Here is a 16,078-nt window from a genome sequence, read left to right on the forward strand (position 1 = left end):
GCAACTAAGTCCCTCCGGAGGAGCCCAGGCTTGGGCCACGTCCAGTCTGACCTGCCTAAACTGAGCTGAATGCTAATCCCGTCTTTGCTCGGGTTTCAGAAAACAAGCCCCCTGCAGATTAGTGGTTCGGTTGCTCCCCTGCACTGCAGGATTGGTTACCACTTAAATCTCTTAGATGCTCAGACATAGGGATAAACCCAGCCTGAGAAAAGTGCAGTCTGGGCCTGTGCATATGCCCCTAATTGGATTGTTGTGGCTTCCTACACTCAGCCCTGGACCAGACAGTCCCCAAATCCGGTTGGTTTCACAGTAGGGGTTTCAAAGTGGGGGCCGAGGGGGGGATTAAATGACAGTGACTCACCCAGTAGGCCCAAATCCCAACAACAAGTCGATTAGTTTGAAATGGGCACCAGGCGATTCCAGAAGCCATTGGCTAGTCTGTGCCGCATGGCCGGGAGGCGAGAGTTAGCGGCCCCACCGACAGGGAAGTGTTTACCTGAGCCCTACCACAAGGTGCTGGGCTTACGTATGTAGTTCAGGAATGCTACAAGCAGGCCGGCCCCCGTCCACTCCGTGCTCCGGCCATGCAAGAGGAGCGGAGCTGTAGTCATCAGGGTTTGTCCCTGTTAGCCGGGGACGGGAAAGACTCACGGTGGGGAGAGGAGTTTGGCGCCAAGGTCCCCTCACTAAGAACAGCCTTGGAAGCTGCCAGCAGTTGGGATTCTTCTCCAAACTCTGAGCTTCTTGGATCTGCAGCCACTGGTTGAGAAATCCCAGGAAAACTGGCTTCTGCATGGGCTGTCTGGTGCTTCCGGCTGGGTGGGAAATATCGGGTGGGAATAGCTCTTTCTTTCACTGCAGCTTTTTATTTTTTCTGGTGTTTTGGGATGTTCAGAACCAGGAACTGCCTATAGGGGAGGGGAGAGGCTGCCCAAGGTTATTTTGAACCTAGAAAAACTCCTGACTCTTGGGTGGAGGCTTGGGTCAACCTCTGCGATACCACTTGGGACGGCTGAGCTAGCCTGGATGATCTGGGGCTGCAGAGTATTGGGCCACTGCATGTATTAATCACCCAAGTGGCCTCTTAGGTTGTTTTGTCTGGTAACTAGAAAGGCGGCCGTTGGGCTGGCATGCAGGAATAAAGCTGAAAGCTCGCTCCCGGCCCTGCTTTTTTGTGTTCCCTTGGCTCTGTAAAAGGAACCTGCACTGTGGTGATGGGTCTGTAAACGCCTGGGAGGTGGGTGCGCTGGACGGGCCAGGCATGGCCGCATGAGGCTCTCTTTGACAGTGGTTGCACGTCGGAGCATCTTTAAAATAAATAGCAATAATGTTCCCTTAGGTTCTAAAGTGCTGCCTGTCCTTGTGGTATCTGAGTGATGGAGGTTCTCTTTTAATATTGCAATTGAGGGAATAATCGAAGCCTGCTAATGGCAGCATCTGGGCACTGTTGAAATGAGAGCGTAGTGGTTCTGCAGGTCACTTTATAGGGGAGGTGGGCTCAGTGGGAATCTTTGGGGAAAGTTTCTGGGGGTTCTGCTCTGTAGCTTGAGACATTTATTTTTCTTCCCTCCTGTGTGCATGGACCAGGAAGGGAGTCAGCACAGTTGTAGAAAAGGCGTCTCCCCACCTGGCTGCCCGTAGGAGATAGGGATTGTCCCCGTTAGCGCTGGATGGTTAAGGCTCATGCACAGCACGGCCCTGCCCCTCTGTCTGCTGTGGGCTGAGATGTTAAGTAGAAAGAACTCCACTTGTGTAGTGTACCTGCAGAGAAATGACAAAGGAACAATACACATAGGGCAATTTCCCTCCAATTAATAACCAATACTTAGTATTTCTAAAGCATCGTGCAAACCTTTAACCGTCCCCTCCTCCTGAATCCTGAAACCACTCTTCTTCCCAGTGTAACGTAACTAGTCACTGCTAGCACCAGGGTCAGTACCCGAGTCCCCGGTTCCCAGTTGTGCGCTCCATCCACTAGACCACGTTGTCTCTAGAATACAAAAGAGTCGGCGTCTTTCTACAGAAACTTGGGTTCAGCTCCTGTCTCAGCCATTCGTTTTCCAAACGTGTGTGCCTTTCTTCCCCTGTTTCTGTAGGAGAACTACCAGTCTGTTTACAATTGGCAGTACATCCACTGCGTATACTTCTGGTGTCGGCTCCTCAGCACCATCTACCCCAGCGAGATCATGGAGCCATTAATTTACCCTCTGACCCAGGTCATCATTGGCTGCATTAAGTAAGTAAACACTTGGTCTCTGATTTCCCATGTGACAAATGTGGCCATACAGTCACAGAGGGGATGGACAGGAGGGTGTGTATCGATTTTAAAGTCCCCCGTTTGTTGTAGGGGACTGTCCTGTTACATCCCGGAGGGCTGCTCTCATGAGCTGTGATTTATTGAAGCACCCCCGCTAGAAGTGACTTGCTGCCATGTTGTTTGAACTTCTTATGAGGCTTTATCAAGCTACTTTTCTGTCCATTAACCGAGATCATTAATACGATCAACATCTATGCCTTGGTGGCTATAAACCTGGACTGGGAGTCAAGAGACCTGTGTTCTGTTCCAGGCTCAGCCACTGGTTTGCTGGGAGACCTTGGGCAAGTCACATCATTGCTCTGTGCCTCAGTTTCCCCCTCTGTAAAATGGGTATAACATTACCTCTTTTATAAAGTATTTTGACATTGTCTGATGCAGAGTGCTGTCTGAGAGCTAGGTATGATTGTTAGTATTATTTATTATTTGAGCAAGCAGCTTCAGGGCAGGGGAACGTGACGTGTAACAGACAGGGAGGACTCGGCCAACCTGCCTGTCCAGCCAAGCTTTGTTTTGGTAGGTGGCCCAAGTGTTAGAGGCACTTTTTGGACCCGTTAACCAGAAGCACTTGCGCGGTTGCGTCTCACCTAGCAGCTGGATTTCAAAAAGCCTCCAGTGAAATCCAGCCCCTCTGCTTTCCGAGGTACCCACGCACCTCTGCTGAGCTAGGCCATATCTGCTCTTGGACTTAGCTCCAATCCAGCACCCACCAGAACAGCCCTCCAAGGTCTTCAGTGCTGGCAAGGAAAACCAGACCATGCAGTGACAGCGGGGGTGAGCTCGGCCAGTGCACCTCTCACCCGGGGGTTTGCATTGGGGCACCTGTGGCCATAGACTCAGCAGTTGCTACGAGCCCCACTGCACTTTCCACCAAGTGGCTGGATTCATACACCTGTTGTGATTTCTCATTCGAAAAGAAACCAAAACAGCCTCGTCCTTTATTGAAATGAGTAACACGCGCCTCTGGCCAGCCTGTGTCTTTTTACCCTCCGCGGGGTGATTCTGCTCTGTCTTGTTTTGTAATGGGCTGGCCTGTGACCTGGAGCTTTGGGAGCCCCTTTCACTCCTGTAACTTACCATTTCCTCTTCACTTGTGAAATGATCCCCACACCACAGCGAGATCTTGTGGTGGATTAGTTCTTCCCCTAACCGTATGAGCAGTGTAGCCTAGTGGATACAGCATTGGACCAGGAAGACCTGAGTTCTGTTCCCTGCTCTGCAACTTTCCCGCTGGGTGACCTTGGGCAAGTTGCTTCACCTCTCTGTGCCAGACGGGATAACGATGCTGCCCTTGTTTGTAAAGTGCTTTGAGACGTACTGATGCAAAGCACAGTATGAGGGCTGTGTGGTATTATTGCTGCTGCTGTTGTATACTGTGGCATGTGTCTCTGGCAATCCGGAGCTCAGTTCTGCAAGGTCTTCAATGCCTTTTGTGAGGTGCAGAGCACCTTCCACTGCATTTGAGGCCATTTAGCAAGCTCAGGCTCCACCTAGAGGCCAGCGCATTAGCCTGCATTGCCTAACCTGAACTCCTCACACAATTGCAAACCCTAGCACTGTGCCTAATCTTGCTGGATCAGCAAAGATACTTGTGGACAGGAAATAGAGGTAATCAAACTGGAGCTAGCTTGGTTTCTCCCTGCATTAGCGACTCGGAGGAAGGCGGCCGCAACGTTTGCCAAATAGTAGCTCGCAAAATCGATGGGGAAAGTTATTTTCTTGTCCAGCTTCTCGGAGGGGGCTGCAGACAATGGAGGGCGACATGAATTGCTTTCTCCGGGCATTATGTTCTGTTTGTTAGCACCTTTCATACGCTCCAGGCTGCAGGCTCGCTGCAAAGTATTGTTAATGCAGGGACTTCAGAAGCGGAAGGGAAAGCTCTTGTGTGCTGTATAATGGCTCCGAGAGCTTGCAGGCATTGGAGCCAGTTTGTAGGAGGCGAAGGCATTGTGTGTTGACTGGAACACCTGGTGTCTTTAATTTCCAGCAGGGCTGCTGGGGTCTTGGTGTCCCGCCTTATCTGAAGGGTTGCTCTTTAAACACAGTGCCCCCTTAACAGAATCAACACTTGGTATGTGCTGAAGTCCTGCTGTGGGACATAAGCCCTGGCTGCTACTGCCTTTCTAAGGTTCTGTGCCGCTGTATCGTCATAGTGTGGCTGCTTTCTTCATCACGGAAAAGCCCATTAGAAAGAGATTTTGGAGTCATTGTAGATAGTTCTCTGACAACATCCACTCAATGAGCAGCGGCAGTCAAAAAAACTAATGGTGTTGGGAACTGTTAGGACAGGGATAGATAATAAGACCGAAAATATCCTCTTGCCTCTTTATAAATCCATGGTATGCCCACATCTTGAATACTGGGTGCAGATCTGGCCCCATCTGAAAAAAAAAGTACAGAAAAGGGCAACAAAAATGATTAGCGGTATGGAAAAGCTTCCATATGAGGAGAAAATAATAAGACTGGGACTTTTCATCTTGGAAAAGAGATGACTAAGGGGGGTGTGATAGAGGCCAATAAAATCCTGATTGGTGTGTGGAGAAAGTAAATAAGGAAGTGTTACTCCTTCTCATAGCACAAGAACTTGGGGCCACCAAATGAAATTAACAGGCAGCAGGTTTAAAAACAAACAAAAGGAAGTATTTCCTCACACAACGCACAGACAACCTGTGGAGCTCCTTGCCAGAGAATGTTGTGAAAGCCAAGACTATCACAGGGTTCAAAAAAGAACTAGATCAGTTCATGGAGGATAGGTCCATCAATGGCTATTAGCCAGGATGGGCAGGGATGCAAAACCATCCTCTGAAGTGTCCCTAGCCTTTTGTTTGCCCGAATCTGGGAATGGGCAGCAGGGGATGGATCACCTATTCTGTTCATTCCCTCTGAAGCATCTGGCACTGGCCATTGTCGGAAGACAGGATACTGGGCTAGATGGACCTTTGGTCTGACCTAGTGTGGCCCTTCTTATGTTCTTAGAATTCAGTGGGAATCTTTCCATTGACATCTGTGGGCACTGACTGGATCAGGATCATAAACTCTACTTCGGGGTTACTTTATCCATTGCAGAAATGCAGCCACTTCTGGGGTAGAACCCAGCAGCAGCATAAGAGCACACAACAACTTCCAACAAGCCGTGGAGATCACAAATAACCCCTTGATTATTGAAATGATGAGTCCGTTCCTTAGAATCATGGGGTTAGAAAGGACCACAAGGGTCATCTAGTCTATCCCCTTGCCAAGATGCAGGATTTGTTGTGTCTAAACCATCCAAGACAGATGGCTATCCAGCCTCCTTTTGATTCCTTCTGAATCCAAAACTATTTTGACCTATGCTCTGATTGTCTAGAGGTTATGATGTCCCCGAGCCATTTTGGATAATCTCTTTTCTTGTACTGTAGCCTATTGAAAGGACAGGGAGGGTAGGAGGAAGCATAGTCGAATGACATGAGTTAACTTTGGTGTCTCGGTCTGATTTCAGTGCTCTCTCCTTTTCATGTGTAAAGAGTGTCACAGGACCCTCAGTGTCTGTGAGAGGATAAGACCTCCATCTTCTCTCTCTGCAGAACTGCCTTTCTTGGAGCACAGAGCCCCTTAGCTTGGGCAGAGGCACTTTTTTGTATGTACTTGAAGGAAAGATGGTCACTGACAACCCTTCCAGCAGCAATGTGCCCCCATCCACTTGCTGGCCCAGGCCAACCTTGCAGTGCTTATTGACTCCGATGCCTCATGGACTGAGGTGGCATGGCTGCACTTAGAACTGTCCCGCAAGTCAGCCAGTGGGCAAAAACCACTGTGCGGGCAAATAAACACGTTAAAAACAATGCAGTGGCTGTGAAGGATCGTGCATGGAAAAAATGTGCACAAGCTCTTTCCGTTACCCCATTACAAGACTGAGTTTCTCACACCTCACAGAAGGGGAGACCGAGAGTTGAGAGCCACAAGGTTTTCATAGACTGGCATGGGGCGCTCTGGCTTGCGCATCTTGAGATCCAAACAGCCTTGTATTTATTTGCGCATCTTGTCCTGGGCCAAAACAGCGACAGCAGGAGGCAGCGTTGCTACGGCGCAGGATTTTATTCCCAAAGGTGATAGATCTCCTTTTATTTCCCTGGAGAAGGGAAAGCTAACACCCGAATGGGTCCGTTCCTTACCGCATCTCAGAGCTCAGCTGCTGTCATCGGGGGGTTGAAGGCTTGTTGACTTCAGAGATTCTGAGTGTAATTAGCCTCTGATTTTTTTTCTTTTCTTTTCTTTGCATGCTGGTGAAAAGCCCGGTTGTGTGACGGGAGAACTAGGGTCCCATGAAGACTATTTGTCTTCTTCAATACATCCGACAGGCATAATGGGCCAGATTTAATCCTAATGCAACTCTGCCGAAGTCAGTGGAGTCACACGAGGGATAAATTTGCCCCACTGCTTTTTGCAGCTCATATTGGGATCGCTCTTAAATCTGAACAACTCTGAGTTGAGCAAAGTGGGTGTATAATAATCATAATAATCATTAATTCATTAGTAGAGGCTGCAGGTCCCAACTGAGATGAAGGCCCAGTTGTGCAAGACCCTGTACAGACATGAGGTAGGAAACAGTCCCTGCCCTAAAGACCTTACAGTGTAAGTAGACAAGGCAGACCAAGGGTGGGCCGAAAGAGGGATTACCCTTCCCTTTTACACAGGAGGCTTGGAGAGATGGAGTGATTGGCTCAAGGTCACACTGGGAAGCGGTGGCAGAGACAGGAATCAAACCCAGCTCCCTTGAGTTCCATTCCATTTCACTACAGATTAGGGACATCTACCCTGGATGCGTCTTTCAGCAGCATGTAGGCTACATATGTGCATAGCCCTCCAGCACGGATACAAATATCAGGTGAAGCCCGGCTTAGGCAAGTAGAGTAAAGAAATGTGTGAAGGGTGTGGGTCTGCCCACGAGTTCATAACCTACATGGCTCTCCACTCATCTAAGCCAGGCCTCCCCAGTCTGCACGGCTGTTCTGAGCAGGGCAATGTCCCACTGCTTCCCTGCAGCTGGAGCCTTCCCCAGCTGCAGGGAGAGACTCCAGTGGCGGGGGAAGGAGCCTTTCTCTGCCGCCTCTCCTCTGCCAGAGCCTTTCCCTGACACGTTTAGCTACACATCGCCGTGTGGACGCAGCCTGCTACGTGTTCTCTATGCGCTGCAGGCACTGGCGTGTCGTATGGATCTAGGCACAGTTAGGTCCTTCCCTAGCTCTGTTGTCTGGAGTCATTACCCTGTTGATATTTGGATTCTACGGGTGTTTGGCAGCATCTGAGCTTGAAGAAGTGTGACCTCTTTTCTTCTTAAGGATCTTCCTGCTGAGAACTTGATTTCATCTTCCCTCCCAGTTTGAGAAGGAAAAAAAAAAAACTCTGTGCTTTGAAACTGCTGGCCACAACGGGCACGGGATGACTTTCTGAAACTCTGGCGAGCTCTGAAATCCTGTTAGCTCCGTAACCAGATTCTCCGCTTTAAAATGCCACTGGGCAGGTCTCAGAACTCCCAGGGGTGATGAAGATAAACAGGTTTAAATGATTGTCAGGATTCGCTTACCTCCCCCCTCGCCCCAAGTGGCTCATTGCTGTTGTGGAGCTTTAATTGTCCTGCAGACAAGTCCGGGCAGTTTTTCACCTGTCCAGGCAGATAAATCAGCTGTCTAGGACCGCAGAAAGGTGAATTGGGAGAGCCCCGGGGAGAGCAGCAAATAGAATTTGCTGGCATCTGTGCTGTACAGAGGCTCCCGGTGTAATGTGCAGCGAGCACCTGACCAGTGCTGTGGGTTTGGGGTGGAGGGAGCTGGGAACGGATCCTGCGTTAGGTCCCATTGTGAGCAAGCCTGTGATAGACGCCAGCCTGGTTGTGAGGGCGGGTGGATGTTGTCAGCAAACCTGCCGGAAAGAGAGAGAACGTAGCGTGGTAAATCATGGGGTCTCGTTCCTTAATCGCCTTGCTGCAGCTGTGCCGCCAGACTCAGCACTGCAGTTCCAGCGGCTGGGCACCGGGCTGCTCTGGGGCTCCTTCTTTGGAGCCGTGGTAGGTGTAAATGGGAGCAGAAATGAAGCCCAGGGATCTGCCTGTACTACCGCAATGCAGGGGGTACCCGTGAGAAACAGCAGGGGCCTGCAACAGGTTCAGGAGAGGCTGCTGCTGCTGCTGCACGCTTCTCTGGACGCCCTCTCACCCCCTTCCTTCCGGGCAACATAAACACGCCGGTTGGATTCCCTGGTGGGACGTTGGTTGAGTCTCCTGCACTGCAACACGCCGTAGGCATCTTTTCAAACAGCATCATTATCTCAATCAGTGGAGGGAGGCAGCTACTGATTGGTGTATGTTTAGGGGTTGGGGCTCTCCGGGGAGCTGGGAGGGGAATGATCCAGTCCATTTAGCTTTCATAGGTTTTGTGTCTTTTACTCTCTCTCAAACACAGGGGCCAGGTTCTCAGCTGGGGTAAATTGGCATAGCCTTTCTGGTGGCACTGCTCCGTTGCACTGGCTGAGGATCTGGCCAGAGAGTCTGTAAGAGAAGAGGACTGATTACAAGTGCTCCCTGTTGTCCTGCTCTCTTTGCTTACACACTTGCTCCCAGAGCATGACATGGTGCTAGGGCAAATACGCGGAGGGAAGCGTGAAGGTATCTTAGCCCAAATGCTCGTCCGTTTCAGTTCCTTTAAGAGGTACACACCCATCAGCTGCTTGGGTTGGTTTTATTCTTAAAGCCATTGTACAGCCAAGAAAGGATTCCGGTTATGGCCTGTTTCTCCAGCCCTGACTCTTTCGCGAGGAAATCTTGTCTTCTGGGGAAATAACCTCCTATCCATTGGGCGTTCTTCTGGGTAGGGTCAGTCTGTCGAGCTAGAGACGCTGAGGATTTAATCATTAAACCTTGTTCAGCCTGGGCAAAAGAAGGTTGCCAAGAACACTGGTGAGGGCTGAAATACACCTGCGCAGGTCTCACGAGAATCTGGGCAGGGTTCCTTTGGGTAGGGCACAGTGCCACCTGGGTGCAAAGGGGAGTTTAACATGGATGTCCGAAGGGCCATGATCTACCACCAGCGTGGGGGCCACTAGCATTAACGACTGTAAATCTAGGATGGATGAGTATCTGGTGGCTGTGAGCAGGCGTCTTTGCAGGAGGCAGGGAGTATACTAGCTGGACTTATCGTTCTTTACTCTTGTATTGTGCCATGTTTGTAGTACTCAGGTTGCTGGATTCATGCTCCACCTCTCCTGGAACTGAAGTGTGTTCTGATCCTGGTTCAGCATCCTGTGTCTTGCACGGGAGCAAATAAAATAATACTGAAAACCTGGAGAAAACAATTTCCTCCTGTTACTTTTTCTTTCCTTCCACCAGAAGGTGGCGCTTTGTTCCAGCAAAAGGGCTGCTAGGCAGAGACAAATGGGGCAGGGAGGCGGGGGCAGGGGTTGTGCGGGGAGGTGTGCAGTTCCTTCTGCTAGAACACCTCATTACAGGAGGGGACTGGGGAGAAATTACCATCCGTCGAAGCTGTATTGCTCCAGGCAGGGACCAAGGCAGAATTTCAAATGCGCTTAAACAAGATAACAAGTAGCAGAGGGGTGCCTGCTAACATCAAAATTAGCTCCCTCTTTTTTTTTTTTATTCCCTCTCCCTCCCCTCCGCCAGCCCATCTCCGGTGCATAACACACATTAAAAATGTATTTAGAAGGACGCATTGGAGAAATGGACCCAGCGCGGCTTGAACTTAGAGACGAGCGGGAGCAGATGGGATCCAGCCCAAGGAAAGTGGAGGGTTGAATGGGGAGAGGCGATGCCGGCCCAGCTGCAAGCAGGGGAGAGGACCTGGTCTCCTGGGGGCAGCCCAGGGGACTGCTTATGTTGCTCTTGCAGATAAAGAGCTAAAAGGGTGCAGTGGGGTTGGCTGGGCAGAGGCTCTCCAGGCACTGGAGTACCGGGAGAAGGCTGCCCCATTGAAAATCATCCTCGTAAAGCCGTAGACTTCCTGCCGTGCATGCCCCGCGGCCCTGCAGGGAGAAGCTGGGCAGGCATTCTGAGATGGGGGACGGGTCAGGGAGCACTCCCCTTCGCCATGGGAAGGCACGGCATGAACAGGATGCCTGGCTGGACCTCGGAGGGACTAGCCAGCCCTCCCCTGGCCCAGCGTACCCTGGAGCCCTGCTGCGTTTCTCATTCCGCCTCCATCCCAGCCCCGGGAAGGGTAGGCTGATTGCTGCTCTGCGGAGCGCACTGAAATTAATGGTCTGGGTTTACAATAAATCTATACCTTTAACAGGTTTATCCCTCGATCAATTCATTCCTGAGGAAGGCTTTCGTCATCTCCAGTGGTGCCAGCATGCGGGTGCAAAGTAGATTTATTTCCATAATGGATCCAGTGATAATTATTTCACTATTTGGTGAAGCAGGGGAGGGAAAGGGGGTGATTTATGGTGCCCGGTGATGCAGATTCTCTCTGCTGCATTGCTCAGTGGTCTCTTTTTTTTGGGGGGGGTTCACTTCTCAGAATCCAAGTGTTCTCTGGGCACCGCATTAAAAAGCACCTTTCTTAGCGCTAAAAGCATCAGTATTAGGTGCAGTTCATTCACAGCAAGTGGACTTCCGCCCTGGGGCTGGTGGCTCAGAGGCTTCCGCCTAGTGATTAAAGGAGATGGTCTGGGAGTCAGAGGAGACAGTTTCTTTATTCCCGGCTCTGCCCCTCACTCATGTGGTGCTGGCCAAGTCACTCCACTTCTGTGTCCCCTCCTGTAAAACGGGGCTGCCGTGGAAGCGGGAGGATCCCAGGATGAAGGTGCTGCGTAAGCACAAGTGAATTACGAACTGAGCTGAGCCAGAGAGCAATTGGGCTGTTGCCTCCTGTGTTATCGTCACACACACACCACCTCTCTAAAGGGAGCAGCTGCGGGAAGTCCCAGCCGCACTCGGTAGCAGGGTTTCAGCCATGGTTAAGGATATGATCCTCTCTGGGAGGTTACGGATTCCATGACTTTCCAGGACCTCCCGGACTACTTCTGGGGCAGGGCTGCAGCAGCTGTCAGCCCTGGAGCTGCTGAAATAGTGGCCCTCCAGAGCAACAGACTGGGGCTGGGCCAGCCCTGGGGCCCCCTGAACCACAGCAGGGCTGGAGCAGCTGTTTGTCTTTCCCCTCCAGGATATTTTTAGTACATGAGAAGGGCCATCCGGGGTCAGACCAATGGTCCCTGTAGCCCAGTATCCTGTCTTCCAACAGTGACCAATGCCAGGTGCTTTGCAGGGAATGAATAGAACCGGTCATCATCAAGTGATCCATCCCAGCCATTCCCAGCCTCTGGCAAGCAGCAATCCCTGCCTATCCTGGCTAATAGCCATTGATGGACCTGTTCTCTGTGAACGAATCTAGTTCTTTTCTGGACCCTGTTGCAGGCTTCCGTGAACTTTTGTTTGTTGCCTGCGACCTGTCCCTGACTTCTACTCAAAATACTTGTGACAGAATCTTAACCAGAGCCATGGTAGTGTGGACAGGCCTGAGCAAACCTCGGCTTTATGTACAAGGCACACAGGTAGTGCTGGAAGCTGCACCCTTTCTTCCTTTGGGGTTCTTTGTGCTGGCCTGCTGCCATTTGTATTGCCGTAGCTCCTCGAGGTTCCTGTCGGAGATACAGGCCCTGTTGTGCTGGGCCCGGTTCTTGTCCCTTTTCTAACTGTTCAGCTGGGATGTGGGGGGATGGGGAATGATGCAGTTAGGGGCAGCAGCAGCAGGTCCGTAGGTGCGTGAGATTATCTAGAAGGAGGAAACAGAGGTGTTGGGATCCTGGTTGCAAGAACTTGGGGTGTTCAGAGAGCAGAATGAGGCTTCAGCTGAACAAGGAGCTGAAATCCTTGTGTCCTATGCTGGCGTAGTGCATGAGATCTTGTCTCCCTCTGTTGGCTGGCCTGAGCAGCTCTGACAGCCTGCTACTCAGGGCTAACCTAATTCGCCTTTTCAGCTCAAGTGGGAGAGGCCTGTGACTTCAGCGCTGAAGAAAGATTGTAGGTTTGATTTCCCTACTGACCTTCCCTCCATCTCCTCTCCAGGTTGGTGCCCACGGCTCGTTTCTACCCCCTGCGGATGCACTGCATCCGGGCCCTCACGCTGCTCTCGGAGAACACCCGGACCTTCATCCCGGTTTTGCCCTTCATCCTGGAGGTAAATCCATTCCCCTTCATCTGACAGCAACAGACAAAAGCTGTATAAACACGCATTCTCCCTGGCATCTGCAAACAGATCCTCCTGCTGCATGCTTGCTCGCCCACTTGCTGCCACAGCCAGCAGCGTCACATACACTGGGTCGCACGGTTGATCAATAGGGTTAAACTTTCACCATCTACGTTGCAGCTTCGGGGGCTGCCTTGACTGCTGAGGCCTGCTGGGCGCGAAGCGTCTCTGTGACAGCTTCCAAATGGGAGTTAGCCCTTTCCCAGGCGGTGCAGAATTGGGGATGCATAGCACAGCCTGCTGATACAGTATTGGTAACACTGCGCCATCCTGGCAGAATTCTCATCGTTTCTCCCCTTTCCAGTGCGTGTCCCCACCTCCAGCAGACGCTGTGTATTGTGTTGGTGAAAGGAATTGTCTGTACTGAGGCTGTGGGTGTCCCATTCTGGCTATGAAACCAGAAGGGACGATTGTGATCATTTACCCCGACCTGCCTAGCACAGACCTTAGGGCTTCCCTGAACTAATTTCTGTTTAAAACTAGCAGATCTTTTAGTAAAACATTCAATCTTGATTTTAAAATTGCCAGTGGTGGAGAATCTGCCACAACCCTTGGTAAGTTGTTCCAGTGGTTAATTATAGCCTTGTTCAACTACGTTATAGCCCAGCACTGGACTTGCATCCTCTGGTCTGTCCAAGATGCCCCATCTAGCAGGTTGGGGATGTAACTTCACATTTGTCTCTTGCTCTTAGAGCTGGACTTAAGTTGCAAAGCCTGGATCTGGGTTTCAGGCTTTCCAAAATGTGGGTGTGAAAGGGTATATGAATTCAGGGGGTTGGCTCTTTCTACATTCTTCTTGGCTAGAACTGGGTTGAAATGCCAGGAGCGTATTGCTGAAATCCAGTCGCGCTTTTTATATTAAGGACACATTTATAAATAGTTTATACTTGATTCATATGTGTTTAATTGTTAGAGAGTCTAACAAATTAATAGGTGGCTATCTATAGCTGTGGTACTCAACCTTTCCAGACTTCTGTACCCCTTTCAGGAGTGTGATTTGTCTTGCATACCTCAAGTTTCACCTCACTTAAAAACTACTTGCTTACAAAATCAGGCATACAAATAGTGTCTCATACCGAAAAATTGCTTGCTTTCTCATTTTGTAAGTATGAAATTTTAGTTTGTACTGACTTTGCTAGTGCTTTTTACGTAGCTTGGTGTAAAACTAGGCAAATATCTAGATGAGTTGATGTACCCCCTGGAAAAAGTCTGCATACCCCCAGGGATACGCGTAGCCCTGCTTGAGAACTACTGATTTACAGCACCTTTAAGTGATGTGCTTATTCTACTCATGCCTGCTGCATGTTTGTGAGATGCCACTTGCCTATTCACCCTTTGAGAGCTATTTAGAAATGTGTAACCTTAATGTTAAGTGTGACCATTAGTCCATACCCCAGAGACTTTGTGTGAACGATCCTTTATGTCAATGATGTTCCATCTAAAAGTTAATATGCAGAATTCGGTTTCCTTCACATTTTTTCCTCTCAGCTGGGCTTCGGTATTGGCTAGTGACTAACGTAGCTGTCTGCTAGATGCCATCGGATGCATCACATGAATGCAACCAAAATGTCAATGGCAATGAACCTGAACTAACCGAAGGGAGAACTTGAGTTTGGGTAACTCTCGCATCTGCATTTAAAATAGCTCCAAGCAGAGACTTGAGCTCTGTTCTCAGCTCTGGGCCCTCTAGGGACAAGAGAGCAGGTGGTGACCTGGGAGGGGGGATGTCTTCGTGTTAAAAGAGCCGCAGTTTCCAATCAGAGGAGCACCATTGATAGGCTCCTCTCTCGCTGTCTTTGGATGGATGCTCTGTGTGTATGCTGGGGCAGAACTGTCAGCCCTGGAGACTGAAGGCCACTGTCCACGGAATAGGCCCAGCAGAGGCAACATCAGGCCAAGCACCTGGGCTGCAGAGGCCACCTCTAAGTGTGGTAAAAGGGTTTGCTCTTCATGGTGCGGACAGGCTTTGGCATCTCCAGGCTGCCAGCCAGGGGCCCAGATAGCACCAGCGTTGGGGTTGGCTTCTGTAACAGTGACCTGGATCGAATCTACCAAATTGCTTTCACCTAGGCCCACTGAATATCCCTTGGATGGATGGTCGTGGGTTTGGGATGGTTCAGCCACAGGCTTCTCCTTCCTGGTCCCCCGAGCCCAAGGTGGTTCGGGCACTGGAGCAAGCCTTGGGAGATCCATGTTTGATTCCCAGCTTCGCTATGGACTCCCCATATCACTTAATTTATCTATAACTCAGTCCTCCCACCTGTAAAATGGGGGCAATAATCCTGCCTTTTGTCAGGGGTTCTCAAACTTTTTTTGCTGGGACCCCCTTTGAAAATATTTCCGGCTTTGACGACCCCTTCCTCCCACAAAAGTGATGACCCTCCCCCATGCCATGCCATCCTTACAGGCACGCATGGGGGCTGACAACTCGTGATCCCCCCCCCCCCCCCAAAAACCTCGTGACCCCCAGTTTGAGAACCCCTGAGTTAGACTGTAAACTCTTTGGGGGCAGGGACAGTCTCACTCTGCATGTACAGTACTGAGCACAATCGGGGCCTGATCTTGGTGGGTTGCCTCGGCAACGCCGTGCTACATATAATTAATGAGCCACCTCTTCCCCAGTGAAAAAAAAAGAAACATCCCGAGCAGTTGCCCAACAGATTATACTTCAAAAAAAGCCGGTTAAACCTAAAAAGCGGCTTAAAATAGTCTCCTGCGAGCAAAGCCCGTTCTTAGCCCCAAACGGTCAGCACCTCACGCTGCCCCCAGCGAAAGCTCCCCCTCCCTTCCCGCAGACTAACGAACCGACCCCTGTTCCCCTGCGCCTCGCTGCGCTTCCTCCTCTGCCGCTGAGAGAGGGCCAAGCGCTGAGATGGTGATTCCCGAGCCCACTGGCCCCAGGGGCCGGGTGAGAGCCCTGGCGGTCAGTGCGCGGGGAGGAAGAGGGGGAGGCTGGAGCGGGATGAGGCTTTTCGAACAAACAACCCCAGGCTCGATGCTAATCAGGTTCTGCTGCAGCAAAGGCTCTTGCGGTTTCGTGTTGTTGTAAACGTCCTTCGCAAACCACATCCTCTCAGGCAGTGGGAGCCAGCGCTGTTTATAACTCTGCTCTGGCCCCCCCTGCTGCTCCCTGGTTCTGGTGGGCTGCTCTGCGCTTCGCCTCTTTCCTTCCTCTCACCGTCTGTTCTTCGGAGCCCCTGAAAGCCTGGCGGAGCGATAGGGACATCTCCCCGCTGCTCTGCATGCTTGTTTTTGCTTTTCTCAGGCTCCGGGAGATAAAGTGTTTTTCCCCCCCTCCCTCTCCTCCCCAGCCACCACCGCTTCGGCGGCAAGCTGTATCAGGCTCTAGCCAGACGTTACCGCGCTGCACACTGAGCTTCCTCCTGGCTTCCGCAAGCCTCCAACCGCATCCGATGCTGGGGACTGTGTCTGTGTGTGCGCGCGTGCACGCGCACTGCTCAGGCTTAGCTCTTCCAGGTGGCGGTGTTTGGGGGGGGAAGGGGGTGTTATCTGGGTGCTTATTCAAAAC

At 51.0% G+C, this 16,078-nt stretch overlaps 1 protein-coding gene across 4 annotated transcripts in view; it reads left to right on the forward strand.

Annotated features, from left to right (window-relative positions):
• NOC2L (NOC2 like nucleolar associated transcriptional repressor) overlaps positions 1-16,078 on the forward strand; it is an 81,066-nt gene that overhangs the window by 16,936 nt on the left and 48,052 nt on the right. For all 4 annotated transcript variants that reach the window (XM_067567297.1, XM_067567298.1, XM_067567299.1 and 1 more), the window contains exons 11-12: positions 2,097-2,236; positions 12,369-12,480. In XM_067567297.1, the coding sequence (XP_067423398.1) occupies positions 2,097-2,236; positions 12,369-12,480 (252 nt within the window). The remainder of the gene's footprint in view (positions 1-2,096; positions 2,237-12,368; positions 12,481-16,078) is intronic.

This window comes from Emydura macquarii, unplaced genomic scaffold (assembly GCF_026122565.2).
Source record: "Emydura macquarii macquarii isolate MOO-44397 ecotype Brisbane River unplaced genomic scaffold, CSIRO-AGI_Emac_v2 contig_2768, whole genome shotgun sequence".
Classification (NCBI taxonomy): domain Eukaryota; kingdom Metazoa; phylum Chordata; order Testudines; family Chelidae; genus Emydura; species Emydura macquarii.